This window comes from Grosmannia clavigera, assembly GCF_000143105.1.
Source record: "Grosmannia clavigera kw1407 unplaced genomic scaffold GCSC_108, whole genome shotgun sequence".
Classification (NCBI taxonomy): Eukaryota; Fungi; Ascomycota; class Sordariomycetes; order Ophiostomatales; family Ophiostomataceae; genus Leptographium; species Leptographium clavigerum.
The window spans coordinates 1,528,029-1,540,397 of NW_014040837.1; the positions used below are offsets into that span (position 1 = coordinate 1,528,029).

The following is a 12,369-nucleotide window of genomic DNA, read 5'->3' on the forward strand; positions in this document are numbered from 1 at the left end:
GAATCGACCGCTTGTATCGGTGCGTCTGAACCTGACCGTCTCGATCAGGGGTGGGATTTCGCCCATGTTACCGCGGTCATACTAGCGACGCTTAATTTGCACTACCAGTTCCACGCCCAGACCCTGCGTGCGATCCGGATCGCAGCCAATGGCAATTGCGACCGCCAGGCATTATCGATACATTTACAGTATATGGTTGGGTCGGATACCTCGAATATCTTGTTGGCTAGAACTTCCCCGCCATCAAGAAGACCACCTTCTCAAGGCTTGGCATCCGTTTGGCGAGCGTCAGGACTACTGTCATGCTATTCTCTATATCGTCGAGAGCTGTGCTGCTATGGTAGACGCCATAATGAGCAAAAATAGACAAAGAAAGTGCGGTTTAAAAGGAACCTCTGGATAGACGAACGTAGGTCCACTTAAGCCATTTGAATACGAAGCCTCGTAATACCATACACTCAACAATCCATTCTCAATCCCCCACCGGATAAGTAAGATCCGTATATTAATAGCCCGTTGATCGCGTAATAATCCGTACACTGTTTAGTAGTAAAGTAATTGAGGGGATATTTAGATGCAAACTGCTAGCACCCCACGATATCACAGGCGTCTACCCCCGCTAAATCCGCGAATCTCCACTTTATTTTTCGTTGCTGGCTTGCCCCGGAACACGAGAACAAAAATAGTCCGGCACACCGCGTATTTGCGACCTCCCAAGGAAGGCACGACTGCACGCGACTTGATTCTTTCCCTATGCAGCTGCCTATTTGCTTCGCGTAGACCCCATGTCTCACCTGGCGCTGACCTGGCTCCCCTTTTCTTTTGCCTCCAAGCTGTGATATCTTTTAGCTTCACAAGTCCTCACAGCTCCCCAACACTTCTGCAGAGTACCTTGTGCAGATCTCTGTTGTTGCCGCTTAGCACTGTTCGTGCATTCGTCTGCCCCCACTATTATTCTTGTTGCTTGCACATTACAAACCGCATGGCTGGCCCAATACTTCATAAACATCCCCGAACGTGATCATGAGCGTGGTCCGAGATGTCGACCAAGCCGGCAATGTGCTGTGTACCTACCACGGGGCCGGGAATGTAGCGGCCGGTGGAAAGGATCTTCGAGTTGTGAGTGTGCCTCCTGCAGCCGCGTCTCGACCCCATGCTTTCCGGTCGGATCCCCGTTCATGGTCTCTCTATCTGACAAATCTGCCATAGGAGAAGACAAAAGTTCCCCTAGGGAAGGCAATCTTTTATGCCTTCCTCCCGGCAGGCTACCCCCAAAGCGTGACTGATGACTACCTCGCCTACCAGACGTACGACTCACTCCAGGCATTTTCATCCTCGATTGCGTCACTACTCGCAAACCGTGCCGTACTCGAGGGTCTTGGCGTCGGCGATGCCTCGCAATCGCCCACTGCGGCTCTGGTGCTGAAGATCATACAGGACACCTTCTCACGGATGGCCACCATTCTTTTCGCCCACCGCATGGGCCAAGCGATTGAACCAGAATGCAAGACATACCGCTTTATGGCTGACCTCTTTAACGACAGCGCTTTAATGCTGGACCTGCTCACACCTGTTCTGCCGCTCTACCCCAAAGTCTGCATCATGGTGGCCTCGAGCATCCTACGATCACTGTGCGGCATTGCAGCCAGCGCAAGCAAGGCCAGCCTGTCGGCGCATTTCGCGCGGACGGGCAATCTCGCAGAGTTGAATGCCAAGGAGGCATCCCAGGAGACGGTGATCAGCCTGCTAGGCATGCTTGCAGGGACGGCTGTCGTTCACGTCGTACAGGACAAGACAGCCGTGCTGTACTGGATGGTCATGCTGTTGATGGTGCACCTTGTGATGAACTACCGGGGCGTGCGTTGCGTGAAGATGCTGACGCTGAACCGACAGCGTGCCACCATTGTCTTCCGCGAGTACCTGGAGACGGGCAAGATCCTCTCGCCGGGCGAGGTGGCCGAGCGGGAGAGCGTGCTTCTGGGCGGCCGGGGCAGCATGTGGAGCAAGAGTGGAGTCTACCACGGCTTCTGCGAATTTGGCAACTACGCCTCGGTGATGACATGGTGGCCATGGGGCTACCAGCGGTACGGATTCGAGAACGAAAACTACTTCATGGCTATCTGGCATTGGGGCCCCAAGTTTTTCATCCGCATCGCCATGAAGGACGGCACCGATCCCAGCACGGCGCCGCTGCTCGCCTGGCTGGACGCTGTGACGCATGCCTTCCACTTCGACTCGGCGCTGAAAGATGGGCTCGGAAGCCATTATGAGAACGAGGGCCCGTTCGGTTACGTGTCGCCGGAGACAAAGTTGTCGATACTGCGTGCATTGACGGCCGTAGGATGGGATGTGAACGACGCGCAGCTCGAGACCGCCAGTCCGATTCGAGTGCGCGCCGGAACTGGCGCAAACAAGTGTGAGTCGGCGTCTTTTCTGCAATGCTCTGATGAAATGTCTCTCTTTAGGATATAAGCTGACAGGACATGAGATTAGCGCCTGCGACAATGGGGGAGAAGAATTCGGGTGGCTTTCACTACCCAACCCAGGAGTTGTCGAAGACAGACTAAAGGACAAGTCCAGCCTGGTTGCTGCATCGCGTCTGCTCCTTCTGTCAAACGACGGTATAGGTTCTTCTCTTCAAATCTTTATTTGGCAGCGGCCTCAATGCAGCTCGTCCTGGGCTCTCTTTTGCATTTTATTCACCACGGCATACCCCAGACCCTCGCCAGAGTTTGTATCATGTAGCGGGAAATGGTTATTATGACATGGGATTTCATATACCTCTCTGTAACAATACAACTGCTGCCTATCTGAAGTGATCTTCATCCTCTATGCCAGGCCGACGGCGCGTAGAGCTCGCATCCGCACACCCTCCCATGTGTTCAGTTTTGGCCGTACATCGAGGTAGAAACTGATCTGGGGCTTGCCGGCTGGCACAGAAGGCGAAAGTTTGCTGCTGGTGCCAGCTGCGGTCGGCCGGCCGGCGTAGAAGTCGATGACGTAATCGACACGAGTGCCGCAGCGATCGACCACCCAGTCGTGGCGGTCAAAGGGTGCGCTGTAGCCCAGCAGCGTGTAGAGACGGGCGCGCGGCGTCATGTGGGTGCTGAGCCCGGCGAACGAGTGCAGCCGGGGACCGCCACAGGCACGACCAGTGCCAGCGTAGGGCGCCTCCCACTCAAGGATCTCCTTCCAGGCGCGCTCGTTGACGGCGTTGTGGATGGGCACGACGACGCGCATGTCAGCCGCGCGGGCGTTGTCGTTTCCCTTGCGGCGCATCGCATCAAAGAACATCTTCTCGGAGGGGTAGACCCAGTTTCCGGAGACGGGATCGGCGCCGGTCTCAACTTCGTGGTTGACGGGACAGTCGGCCGCCGGGACCGCAGAGGCTGCTGGCACCGGACAGACGCCCTCTTGGGTCACGGCCGTTCGAGGAATCGACGAGACGACCCGGTGGTTGTCGAGAGAGGCATCGGGCTTGGACGAGGGCTGCGGGGGCGCATGAGGTATGGATGAGCCGGCGTTGGCAGGAGCCGCAAAAGAGGAGGAGAAGAAGGACGAGGGCCACCAGCTGCTGTTTTTTCTGGCTGGTGCTGTTGTCGGTTGCGTTTGTGAGGCTTGTGATGGCGAGGGCAGATGTGCTGCTGCAGCTGCTGTTGCTTGTGGTGATGTTTGCGGTAGTCCATTTTGGCTATCCTGTGCCAATGCCTGTGCCTGTGCTTCTGCCTGTTCCCTGGCTTGTGCTAGCCAGAGGTCTCGCGTCTTGTGGTCAACCGGACAGACAGCAACTGCTGCCGCGTCGTTAGACCGGCCGTTCTCGCCGCCGGCCATAGGAAGTGCGTGAGTCGAAGCGGACACAAAGATTAGGATCGAGTGGTTAGCAAGTTCAAGGAGCCTGCGGCTGCAAAGCACAATGACCCAGGAGAGAAACCCCGGAGGTCGGCGACGACTGGCAGACGGATGAACCCGGCATAACAGTAGGTGTGAAATCGAAAAAATGTTGGTAAGAACCCGTTGACAAATTACAGGGCTCCTACTGGTAAGACTTCTCTGATTGGCCAGGATGCAAGAGGCAGACCCACATAACGTAAGGCTCAGAAAGACCTCATCAACAGAGTGGCAGTTGCAATTGGCGCATAGCCAGCAGTCGAGCAGTCATGTCCGCTCGAGGACAGCATTGTAGAGATTTGCATTTTGAATTGACTATCATACACCACCCAACCCTGTGCGCTGCCACCGAAATAGTCGGGACAACGGTCGTCCGTCGCATCAGCCGCCTTCTTTTATTCACCCCTGACCTTTGGAAGAAATGGATGTGGCCGCCAACTAAAGCAAACTGAAGCAGAGTGTCTCCAAAGCGAACCGGAAACCAGTGATGCAGCGCAACAAAGCTGAGGCGGGAGAACAATCCCGATGCGAATATACAGTTTTGGGGTGGGCAATTTCAGCCCCGGCGGAACCGCAGGCTCTGACCTCCGCTGGTCCTCGTCCCCGTCTCCTTCCGCCCCTCTCTCCCGTCTTTTCACGTGTCCTGTAGACACAGATAACCAACCCTGTGCCGAAGTGCTGTTTTGTCACTTTCGCTATATGCTGATGCGTAAGAGGGTCGTCAGGGCAATTCCTGACCGTCCGTCGTGGCGGAAAGCCGGAACCAAGCTGTGGGCGGATATTGTCGAAAAATGCATAAAGTCTGTCTACTGACAAATAGGGGAAAGCAAAATAAGTAGGCAACTGGATAGTCTAAGAAACAGCAAAATAACGGGTCGGGAGCTGTCAGCCTGTTCATGCGAACAGCGTGGCGCCGCCGGTCTCGACAGCCTCGATCTCCGCAGCCGAGAGGGGTGCCCTCCGGAAGCGAGCAGGCAGGTCGTTGCGGTCAAAAACCTCGCCGACAGAAGGGGCGACAGTGCCGAGCTCGTGGCCGCTGGAGCCGCCTATGCCGCGCTCCTCAAGGCTGCGAATGGTCTTGCGCAACGGACCGAACTGCTGGACATGGTCGCGGTAGGAGCTGAAGCTAGAGTGGGATGAGGCAGCGGCGAAGTCGGATGGCAGGCTTCCGGTTGGGCTGGCCGGGTGCGGGTTGCGGGCAGCGTGGTCAATGGCTGGAAAGACAGCTGGTCAGCAGAGCGTAAAGTGGGAGGGATAGGTAGGACGGCAGAGCATTAGAAACTCACTAGGAATTGTGCGCCTGCCCGTGAACTTGATCAGAGGAGTGCGCTCGGCGTGCTGAGCAGCCTGGCGAAGAACTTTGGTGGCAAACATCTTGGAGTGAGAGCGGATGACGGAGTGGGGGAGGAGGGGAGTGTAGGGTGTATGTCCTGGAATACAGCTTGGGCTGAGGCAGTTGCCGGACTATTCTCTGACGAACGGTTGTGACAGTTGTACGTGCTCGGCTGTCTCCGAGAAGGATGCTGTGAATACGGGAATTTGCAAGACGCGACACGATTATCGGCTGAGACTCTAGACCGGGAGCTTTCGGACAAAATTGGGCGGCTGGGGCTCGATTTGGCGCTATCTCTATTCGTAGGTCGGCTTTGTAGTTTTTGAGCAAAAAGTGTTACGATGGGGGATTGGCAGTTTTGAACGAGGTAGTGAGAGAGGGAGTCACTTGGTGTATATAATTACTTGTGCGATAGTTCCAAGTCCAGTTGGGCAGGTTGGGGTCAACTGCCCGGGCTCGCAGCTTCTTTCCTCTTTACGGAGTTCTCGCTTTTTTTCTCTAATCGCTTCCGAAAAAATAATCTTATGAACGTCTTACTACGAAACGAGAGTAATGCGCGGCGGATATGGGCGGGTCTTCTGGAAAACAGCTATGATTGGCCAGACCCCTCCGACAATCGCAGCAAACATGTGCCAGCGCTCGGTGCCGCCATCGCATGGCTGTCGCCCACCCGCTCCCACCCACTCCCACCCACTCACTCTCTTGGTTCCAGTGAGCATAACAGGCCACCAAACCCCTCCTGTTCCCCCCATCAAGTCCCTGTTGTCCGTGCTTTCGGCGAGATGGAGGCGCTGTGGTGGGCTGCCAGTGGGCAGCTGGAAGCGCAACCCCGCCTGAAAGGAGAGTTGTCTGGCGGAAGTCGGCGGACAGGAGACAAGTGCTGGCGAGTGCGAGGGAAATCATATGTTCCGTATCTTGGTCGTATATCCAACCCTTCGCGAATCCCCGCGCCGCCACGGTCCAGGGCCGATCTCCTGCTGCATTGTGAGATCTTATCGCTGCTGGTTTGGGTCGGCGGAGGTCCACCGACGGCACTGGTCCGTGGTCCGTCGCAGCTGCCCTACTCGTACATAATATCGTACGACCGGACTGCTTATCAACGTCTGTCCGGGAGACGGACAAGTCTTCTGGCGTACAGACGCTTGATGGGAGTCACATGTGCAATACATGGCTCTCGCATGTTCCCCAAAGCGATGAGACGCGACTCGACTTGACTGGTCATGTCCGTCTGCATGTTGTCCTTCGGCCGTCGGCCGTTGCAGGCTCCCGGCGTCGTCCGCAGCCGTGAGATTCGCAGTCTACTTTCTTGCCGTTGTCGGCCGCATATCGCACCATGCGGCTCTCTATGGGGCAGATTTAGTTCCTTGGGCTGACATGTGTAAGAAGTAAACAGAAAGAGGGGAAACAGGACAACATAGGGTCAACAAAGGTAAATACCATGGGACCATCGCTTTTGGGCGCTCATAACAAAGATATTAGGATTTATGGAAACTACACGAGCCGCAGAGGCCGGCATCATATCTGTCCCCCATTCTGTTCGTTCATGTTGTACATGGCAGGCGCTGAGCCCGGAGCAATGCCAGGCGATGGCGGTGCATTGGCGACATGGCTCAACCGCAGGGACGACGGTGGTCTTGCCATCGACGGCGGTCTTGCCATCGACAGCGGTCTTGCCATCGACAGCGGTCTTGTCATCGACAGCGGTCTTGCCGTCGCCAACAGCCCACCACCATCGCTGTTTGAGCTCTGCACGCTGGCCAGACTGCCATTTTCGTGCACATACGCTCGCACAGGTTGTTGTGGCAGTCCCGGCGCCGACATACCGGCATACATCGGGCTCGTCGGGCTCACTGGACCCATTGGGCCCATCAGACCCATCGGGTTCATCGGGTTCGTCGGGCTCGTAGGACTTGCTGGACCGTTGCCTCGTGCCTGATTCTGCCAGGCCGGTATCGTGGATGACCGCACCGAGTATCGGGCGAGCTGCTGCTGCGCACTCAAGGAGGGGGTGAAGGACGAGGACGTGCCAGGCCGCATCTCGCTCATCTGTACCGGCCGGCTGGAATAGGTCGACCCCCTCATCCCGGCTTGTGTGCTGGAAATGGAGTTCGCCCCCACACCCACGCCAGCCAGCGAAAAAGTCGACGTGCGGACGCCTGTTGCTCCGGCCACGGCTGTCGCGGCCGGTGGCAGACCACCGCCCTCAAAGGCAAACGAGTCCTCGCCGCCCAAGATGCCGTGTCGCTCTTCCCGGGATGCACGGGCGTGCCGGGCCATACGCACAGCCGTAAAGGCGACGACGCCAATGGCCACCACACAGCCTATGACGATGCCGATAATGCCCCCAGTGCTGAGGTGCTTTTTGTGGTGCTTGCTGGTGTTGGTGCTGCCATTGGTCGCAGCAGCCGTGGAGGCAGCAGTGGTGCTGGTTTTGGACGTCGATTCCGTCGTGGCAGTGCTGCTAGCTGTGGAGCCAATGGTGCTGGCTACGGCCGTCGATGCGGCGTCAGAAGTGATCGGACTGGACGACGCTGTTGTTGCTGCTGCTGACGTTGCTGCTGACGATGCTGTCGTCGATGCTGCCGAAGTTGCCGCTGCCTGGGTGGACTCTGTCGTGGGAGAGGTAGAGGATGCTGAAGGGGAAGAAGAAGAAGAGGACGAGGTCGAGGTGGTGGCCGGCGTGCTCGAAGGGGTCGTTGAAGTAGACGACGTGGTCGTAGATGTCGTCGTAGTCTTGGTCTTTGCAGTCGATGGCGTCTCACTGCTCGTCGTCGTTTTCTTGTCCTTGTCTTTGTCCGAGGTGGTCTCCTTTGTCGACGCGGTCGACTTTGTGTCGTCGACATCCTTGTCCTTGTCGGACCGTAGATCTAGCCTCGGAGGAAGGACTGCCGGTTGCGTTATCGCCGGCCCGAGAGAAGCCGGAGCCGTGTATTCCTGCGAGCCGTGTCAGTCAAGCCAGCTCCGTGCGTAATCTTTTTCCTGAGCGGCCTGTAGACTCACCTTAGTCAGCGCCTTGCTGAACTCGGCCTCCTTTTGCTCTACGGCTTCAACACCACCAGCGGCAGCTGTGAGGGCCAGCGCCCATGCATAACAGGTTTGAATACGCATGTCGAGCGAGGCTGCTGGGCGTGCTTGCCAAGCTGTACCGACAGGAAAAGAGATGACTCCTACGGAGTACTACAGGATGTAGATACATATGCCTCCTTTATTTCCCAGGGGTCTCGCCACCCTTTTTAAAGCACTGCCGCCATAACTGCGCAATTGTGCGTCACCAGCCTCGTCCGTGCTTTTTTTCATGCCATTACTATTTTTTTGCTCTATTTTTGCTTTTTTGGCTGACGATGCCCCGGTTTCTTTCATTTCGTAGCTACTTGCCCTGAAACCACCAGCCCGACTAGTGTGCATCCAGGGAAGATGGCCGCTGACATGATGAAGACGGACAGCGAATCAGTCGCTCGTGCCTGCTGTAGGTGGACCTAGAAACTGCCTAAAGAAAAAACTAGCCCCCTCGTACGAGGAGTTGACGTATCTTACCTTTGCCCTCGTACGGAGTAGATGGGTCCATATTAGCAAAATCGTCACTGTAAAATTACTTTCAGGGGAATACGAGCCTGGAATAGGAGAATTCTGCCGACTTCTCCGCTCAGCCTCGTTTGCCCCAACTGGCCGCTCGGTCGAACAGGGGCTTTTGCCTCTGTTTCCGCAACGATTGGACGCAGAAAACCTCAATCCATGGGGGCGCCGAAAGAATAACACTCCACTGATGTCCGATCTTTCCAGACTCTCCTACACACGATGTACGAGTACATACTATGTAGTACGAGTACGAGTCCGTAGCCCTGACTCGTCTGCGGACTCAACTGCGCGAGGATTGCCGCCACCGGCGTTGCACGATGCGAGACTGACTCGCATGACGATGCTCCGTACATAATACTCGCAGTCCGGCTTCGGCCCTGCGTTGGCAGATCGCCCAACGTCCAAGCTGCATCTCGAGAATCGAGTAGGAAAGATGGAGAGAGAAGAGAAAAGAGAAGAAAAAAAGAACCGGGCCAAGACCAAAAGTGTCCATCAGAGATTAATTTCCCGAGCAGAACCGAGCGGCGGTTGTCCTTCAGATCCTCGCTCTCGCGCTTCTACACCGAATTTGTGATGTCTGTGGGTGTACAGGCGGCCCATCTTGCCGGGCTCCCGCTGCCCTACCCACCTCCATCAGACCAGACTAATGCAAGGGACGGGCTGACAAGAGCCGACTTGGACATTTCCGTGACGTGTGCGGTGAAGTCGTATGGTATTTCAGCCAAGGAAGTCTACACCGCCGCACGTCGAGCGAGGAGCAGGAAGGACAGGCACAGTCAAGACGCCGGGGTCGGGCTTGTGCACTGGACGCCTTCCTCGACGATCGGCCGGCGTTCCAGTCAGAGGTGGAAAGCCGTTGCATCCGGCAGTGCTTGTTCTTTGCGTTACGCACCGTCTGCGAGAACTCCGTACGCCAGCCACCATCGCTTCCTTTACTCTAGCACGAAGTGGGCTGCCTTTTACGAGTCATGGTAAGATACCATGTACGGAGTACTCCGTAGTCAGCCATTAGTAAGATACTGGGATCCGTACTCCGTATGTATCTGATAATTCCCGTTCTCCGCCTCTTTCGCTGTAGTCCGCCTTTTCTCTCCATTCTCCACGTTCATGCGGCGGAGGCGCGAGCGGAGAAAGGGGTGAGGAAGAGGGCACTGTACTTTGTAAGATACTCCGTACTGTATTTCGTACAGAGTGCTCCGTACTCCGTATTCCGTAAGATATAGAACTGACGAGCCGAGGAGAGAGTGGTGGGGGGCGACAGAAAAGGATGCGAAATTTTTTCTTCCGTCCGTCTGTACATAGTATATACGATACCTTTTATTTCCGTCACACCGGCAGATTACAGGACTGCATTTGGAGTACAGCCACGAGCAAGCGTCTAAAAAGCGGCAGAAAAAAAGGAAGAGAAAAAAAAAAGAGAGGAATCAGAGGAGAGAAAAAAGACGCAAGCGGGACGGCGCCCAACGTCAATTGACGCCTTTGGGCCAAGACGAGCGACATCGTCTAGTCGTAGCTGCGAGAACCGGTTGGGTTCTGGCGGCTGGAAATGTCATCTCGAGATAACGGCCTTGGACGGCTGGCGATTGGCTGGGCTGGCCACCGCCCATTGGGCAGACCGACTGCCAGCGCTCTGGGATCAGATGTCTAATTTTGGCTGCGGCCCGCCAAGAGTGCGACCTGGAACGGCGCGTGGTAAAGTTGTCAAGATGAACACATACACAAACACCTGCACAAGGCACACAGACACACGGGCACAGGCACCAACGCACAGGCGAATGCACACGAGCCTGCGGACAAACAGGAGCACAACTGACGTGAGCGGCTCGTCAAGAGGGGGGGGGGGAGGAGGACGGAGGATTGGAGGATGTCTTGAACAAGCCATTGTCTCTGAGCTGGCACGGGATGGCCAGGCCGAAAGTGGTGCCCAACAGACCAGACATCCAGAAGCAGGCCGGGCTCACCCCGGATTGAGCCTGGCGAGTGCCCCGATCTGCCCTGCTGAAATGACGCTTCTCCGCAAATCGTGCAACACATCCAGTCCTCGTGCACGACGACGTCTGTCGGCTGCAGCAAGAGCAGCATCGGGAGACAGACGAGGCGGTGGAAGGAGACACAGTCGTCCACAAGCCACGTGGTGTATGGCCGAATGCGGCAATGGTTGCCGCCGAAGAAAGACGGAGAAATGAAAAAGAGATGAGCAGAGGACGGTGTGTAGGACAGTCCTTGCAAAACGGACCGTCGCTCGTGGATGCAACAGCGGCAACTCCGTAAGATACAAAATACGGTCGTCCGTCCACCAGCGGAAGTGTTCCCCGCGATGCGGTGTGCCCTCTCTCGCATGCAGAGCTGCATCGGAAGTACCAAAGTACCCGCCGCCTCTGCAGCGCAAAAGGCCGTTGCGTCTATTACATCACCAACAGTCCATGCGACCGCAAACCGTTTTCGTCATTACTGGTTAAGCGCACATGCCAAAATCCTAAAACGTGGTCGGCGACCACCAACAGCCCACGTAATATATCTCAACAAACTTTTGTCTGCCCTCGACCTCCGCATCTGACAATAAAATAAGAGCAGGATCGGGGCCCCTGTTCCTTCTCGCAAGCACCGCCGACCGGTCTGGAGCCAGTCCTGCGACCCTCCTGCAGCCCGCACGCTTCACGCTGCTCTCTCTCCAGCTACGGAGTACACTGTATGGCAGGCAGCGGCAGCTTCGTGGCGGCGGGGCAGAGGGTCCTTTACCATCGGTGGTGCTACCGGTGGAGAGGACGAGGAGGGCAGACCGTCCACATTTTCCACTAATTAGCCTGGATAGTTCTCGACGGGCTCCGTTTCTGGATACGGTGTCCGTCTACTTCCGTTCTGGCCGGATTGGGCCTAGAGCGGTACCGTGCGCGTTGCGGTGTGCACCGTTCAGCAGCTTGCAGGGAGCGCTGTCGGTGAGGCATAATTGCAGGGGGAATGGAAAAAATCTCCCACAGGCTGTTTTCCACACTGTCCGGCCGTTTGGCCAAGGGACTTCACAAGCCTCAGAAGGAGGCGCTAACAGGCTTCCTCTCCGCTTTTTCCCTCCCGGTGGGTGGCGCTAACAGAGGCGCCGGGGAGAGTGGAAGAGATCACCTCTAATAGTATCTTATTATTTTACTCCCCCAGGCAGCCGCCAGAAGGGTAGAGAGAAAAGAAGAAAAACCCTTCGGCGCTAGGAAGAACGCTATCTGGGCCATGGCCAGCAAACCGGAACCTTCCACGAGGCGCCACCGCCCGCCCACGAGGGGGGGCAAAGCCCAAACCGCTTCTCTGGTCCGTTTTAGCTCCGTTTTGTCCAGAGACGAACTGTGGACAAGAGAGCGCGAGAACCCTCCGCCAGCCCCCCCCCCATAATTCTGCTCGTAGACCGCTCGCTGGGCTGTGACTGATTGCCTTTCTTGTTATTGTTCGTTTGGAGTTTAATTTTCCATTCCTCCTTCCCTTTGGTTTTGATATTTTATCTCCTCTGCTCCTTCCTCTCTTGTCGTTTTTGCTCGGTGCCACCTGCGTGCCGCACATTGCTTGGCAGCTCATTCCTGCACCAATAA

General features: G+C 56.3%; 4 protein-coding genes across 4 annotated transcripts; 1 reads left to right on the forward strand and 3 right to left on the reverse strand.

Annotated features, from left to right (window-relative positions):
- Nucleotides 1–1,023: 1,023 nt before the first annotated feature.
- On the forward strand, nt 1,024–2,567 carry CMQ_6719 (duf647 domain containing protein; the record flags this gene model as incomplete). The annotated part of the gene is made up of 3 exons (XM_014320405.1): nt 1,024–1,119; nt 1,210–2,416; nt 2,494–2,567. The coding sequence occupies 3 exons, from the start codon at nt 1,024–1,026 to the stop codon at nt 2,565–2,567; spliced, it is 1,377 nt and encodes a 458-aa protein (XP_014175880.1).
- A 262-nt stretch (nt 2,568–2,829) lies between these two features.
- On the reverse strand, nt 2,830–3,831 carry CMQ_6947 (cytochrome c1 heme lyase; the record flags this gene model as incomplete). The annotated part of the gene is made up of 1 exon (XM_014320633.1): nt 2,830–3,831. The coding sequence occupies one exon, from the start codon at nt 3,829–3,831 to the stop codon at nt 2,830–2,832; it is 1,002 nt and encodes a 333-aa protein (XP_014176108.1).
- Nucleotides 3,832–4,782: 951 nt separating this feature from the next.
- Nucleotides 4,783–5,262, reverse strand: CMQ_7005 (uncharacterized protein; the record flags this gene model as incomplete). The annotated part of the gene is made up of 2 exons (XM_014320691.1): nt 4,783–5,102; nt 5,175–5,262. The coding sequence occupies 2 exons, from the start codon at nt 5,260–5,262 to the stop codon at nt 4,783–4,785; spliced, it is 408 nt and encodes a 135-aa protein (XP_014176166.1).
- A 1,474-nt stretch (nt 5,263–6,736) lies between these two features.
- CMQ_6981 (uncharacterized protein) lies at nt 6,737–8,329 on the reverse strand (the record flags this gene model as incomplete). Its single annotated transcript, XM_014320667.1, has 2 exons — nt 6,737–7,579; nt 8,222–8,329. 2 exons carry the CDS (start codon nt 8,327–8,329, stop codon nt 6,737–6,739), a joined length of 951 nt encoding a protein of 316 aa, XP_014176142.1.
- Nucleotides 8,330–12,369: the final 4,040 nt, after the last annotated feature.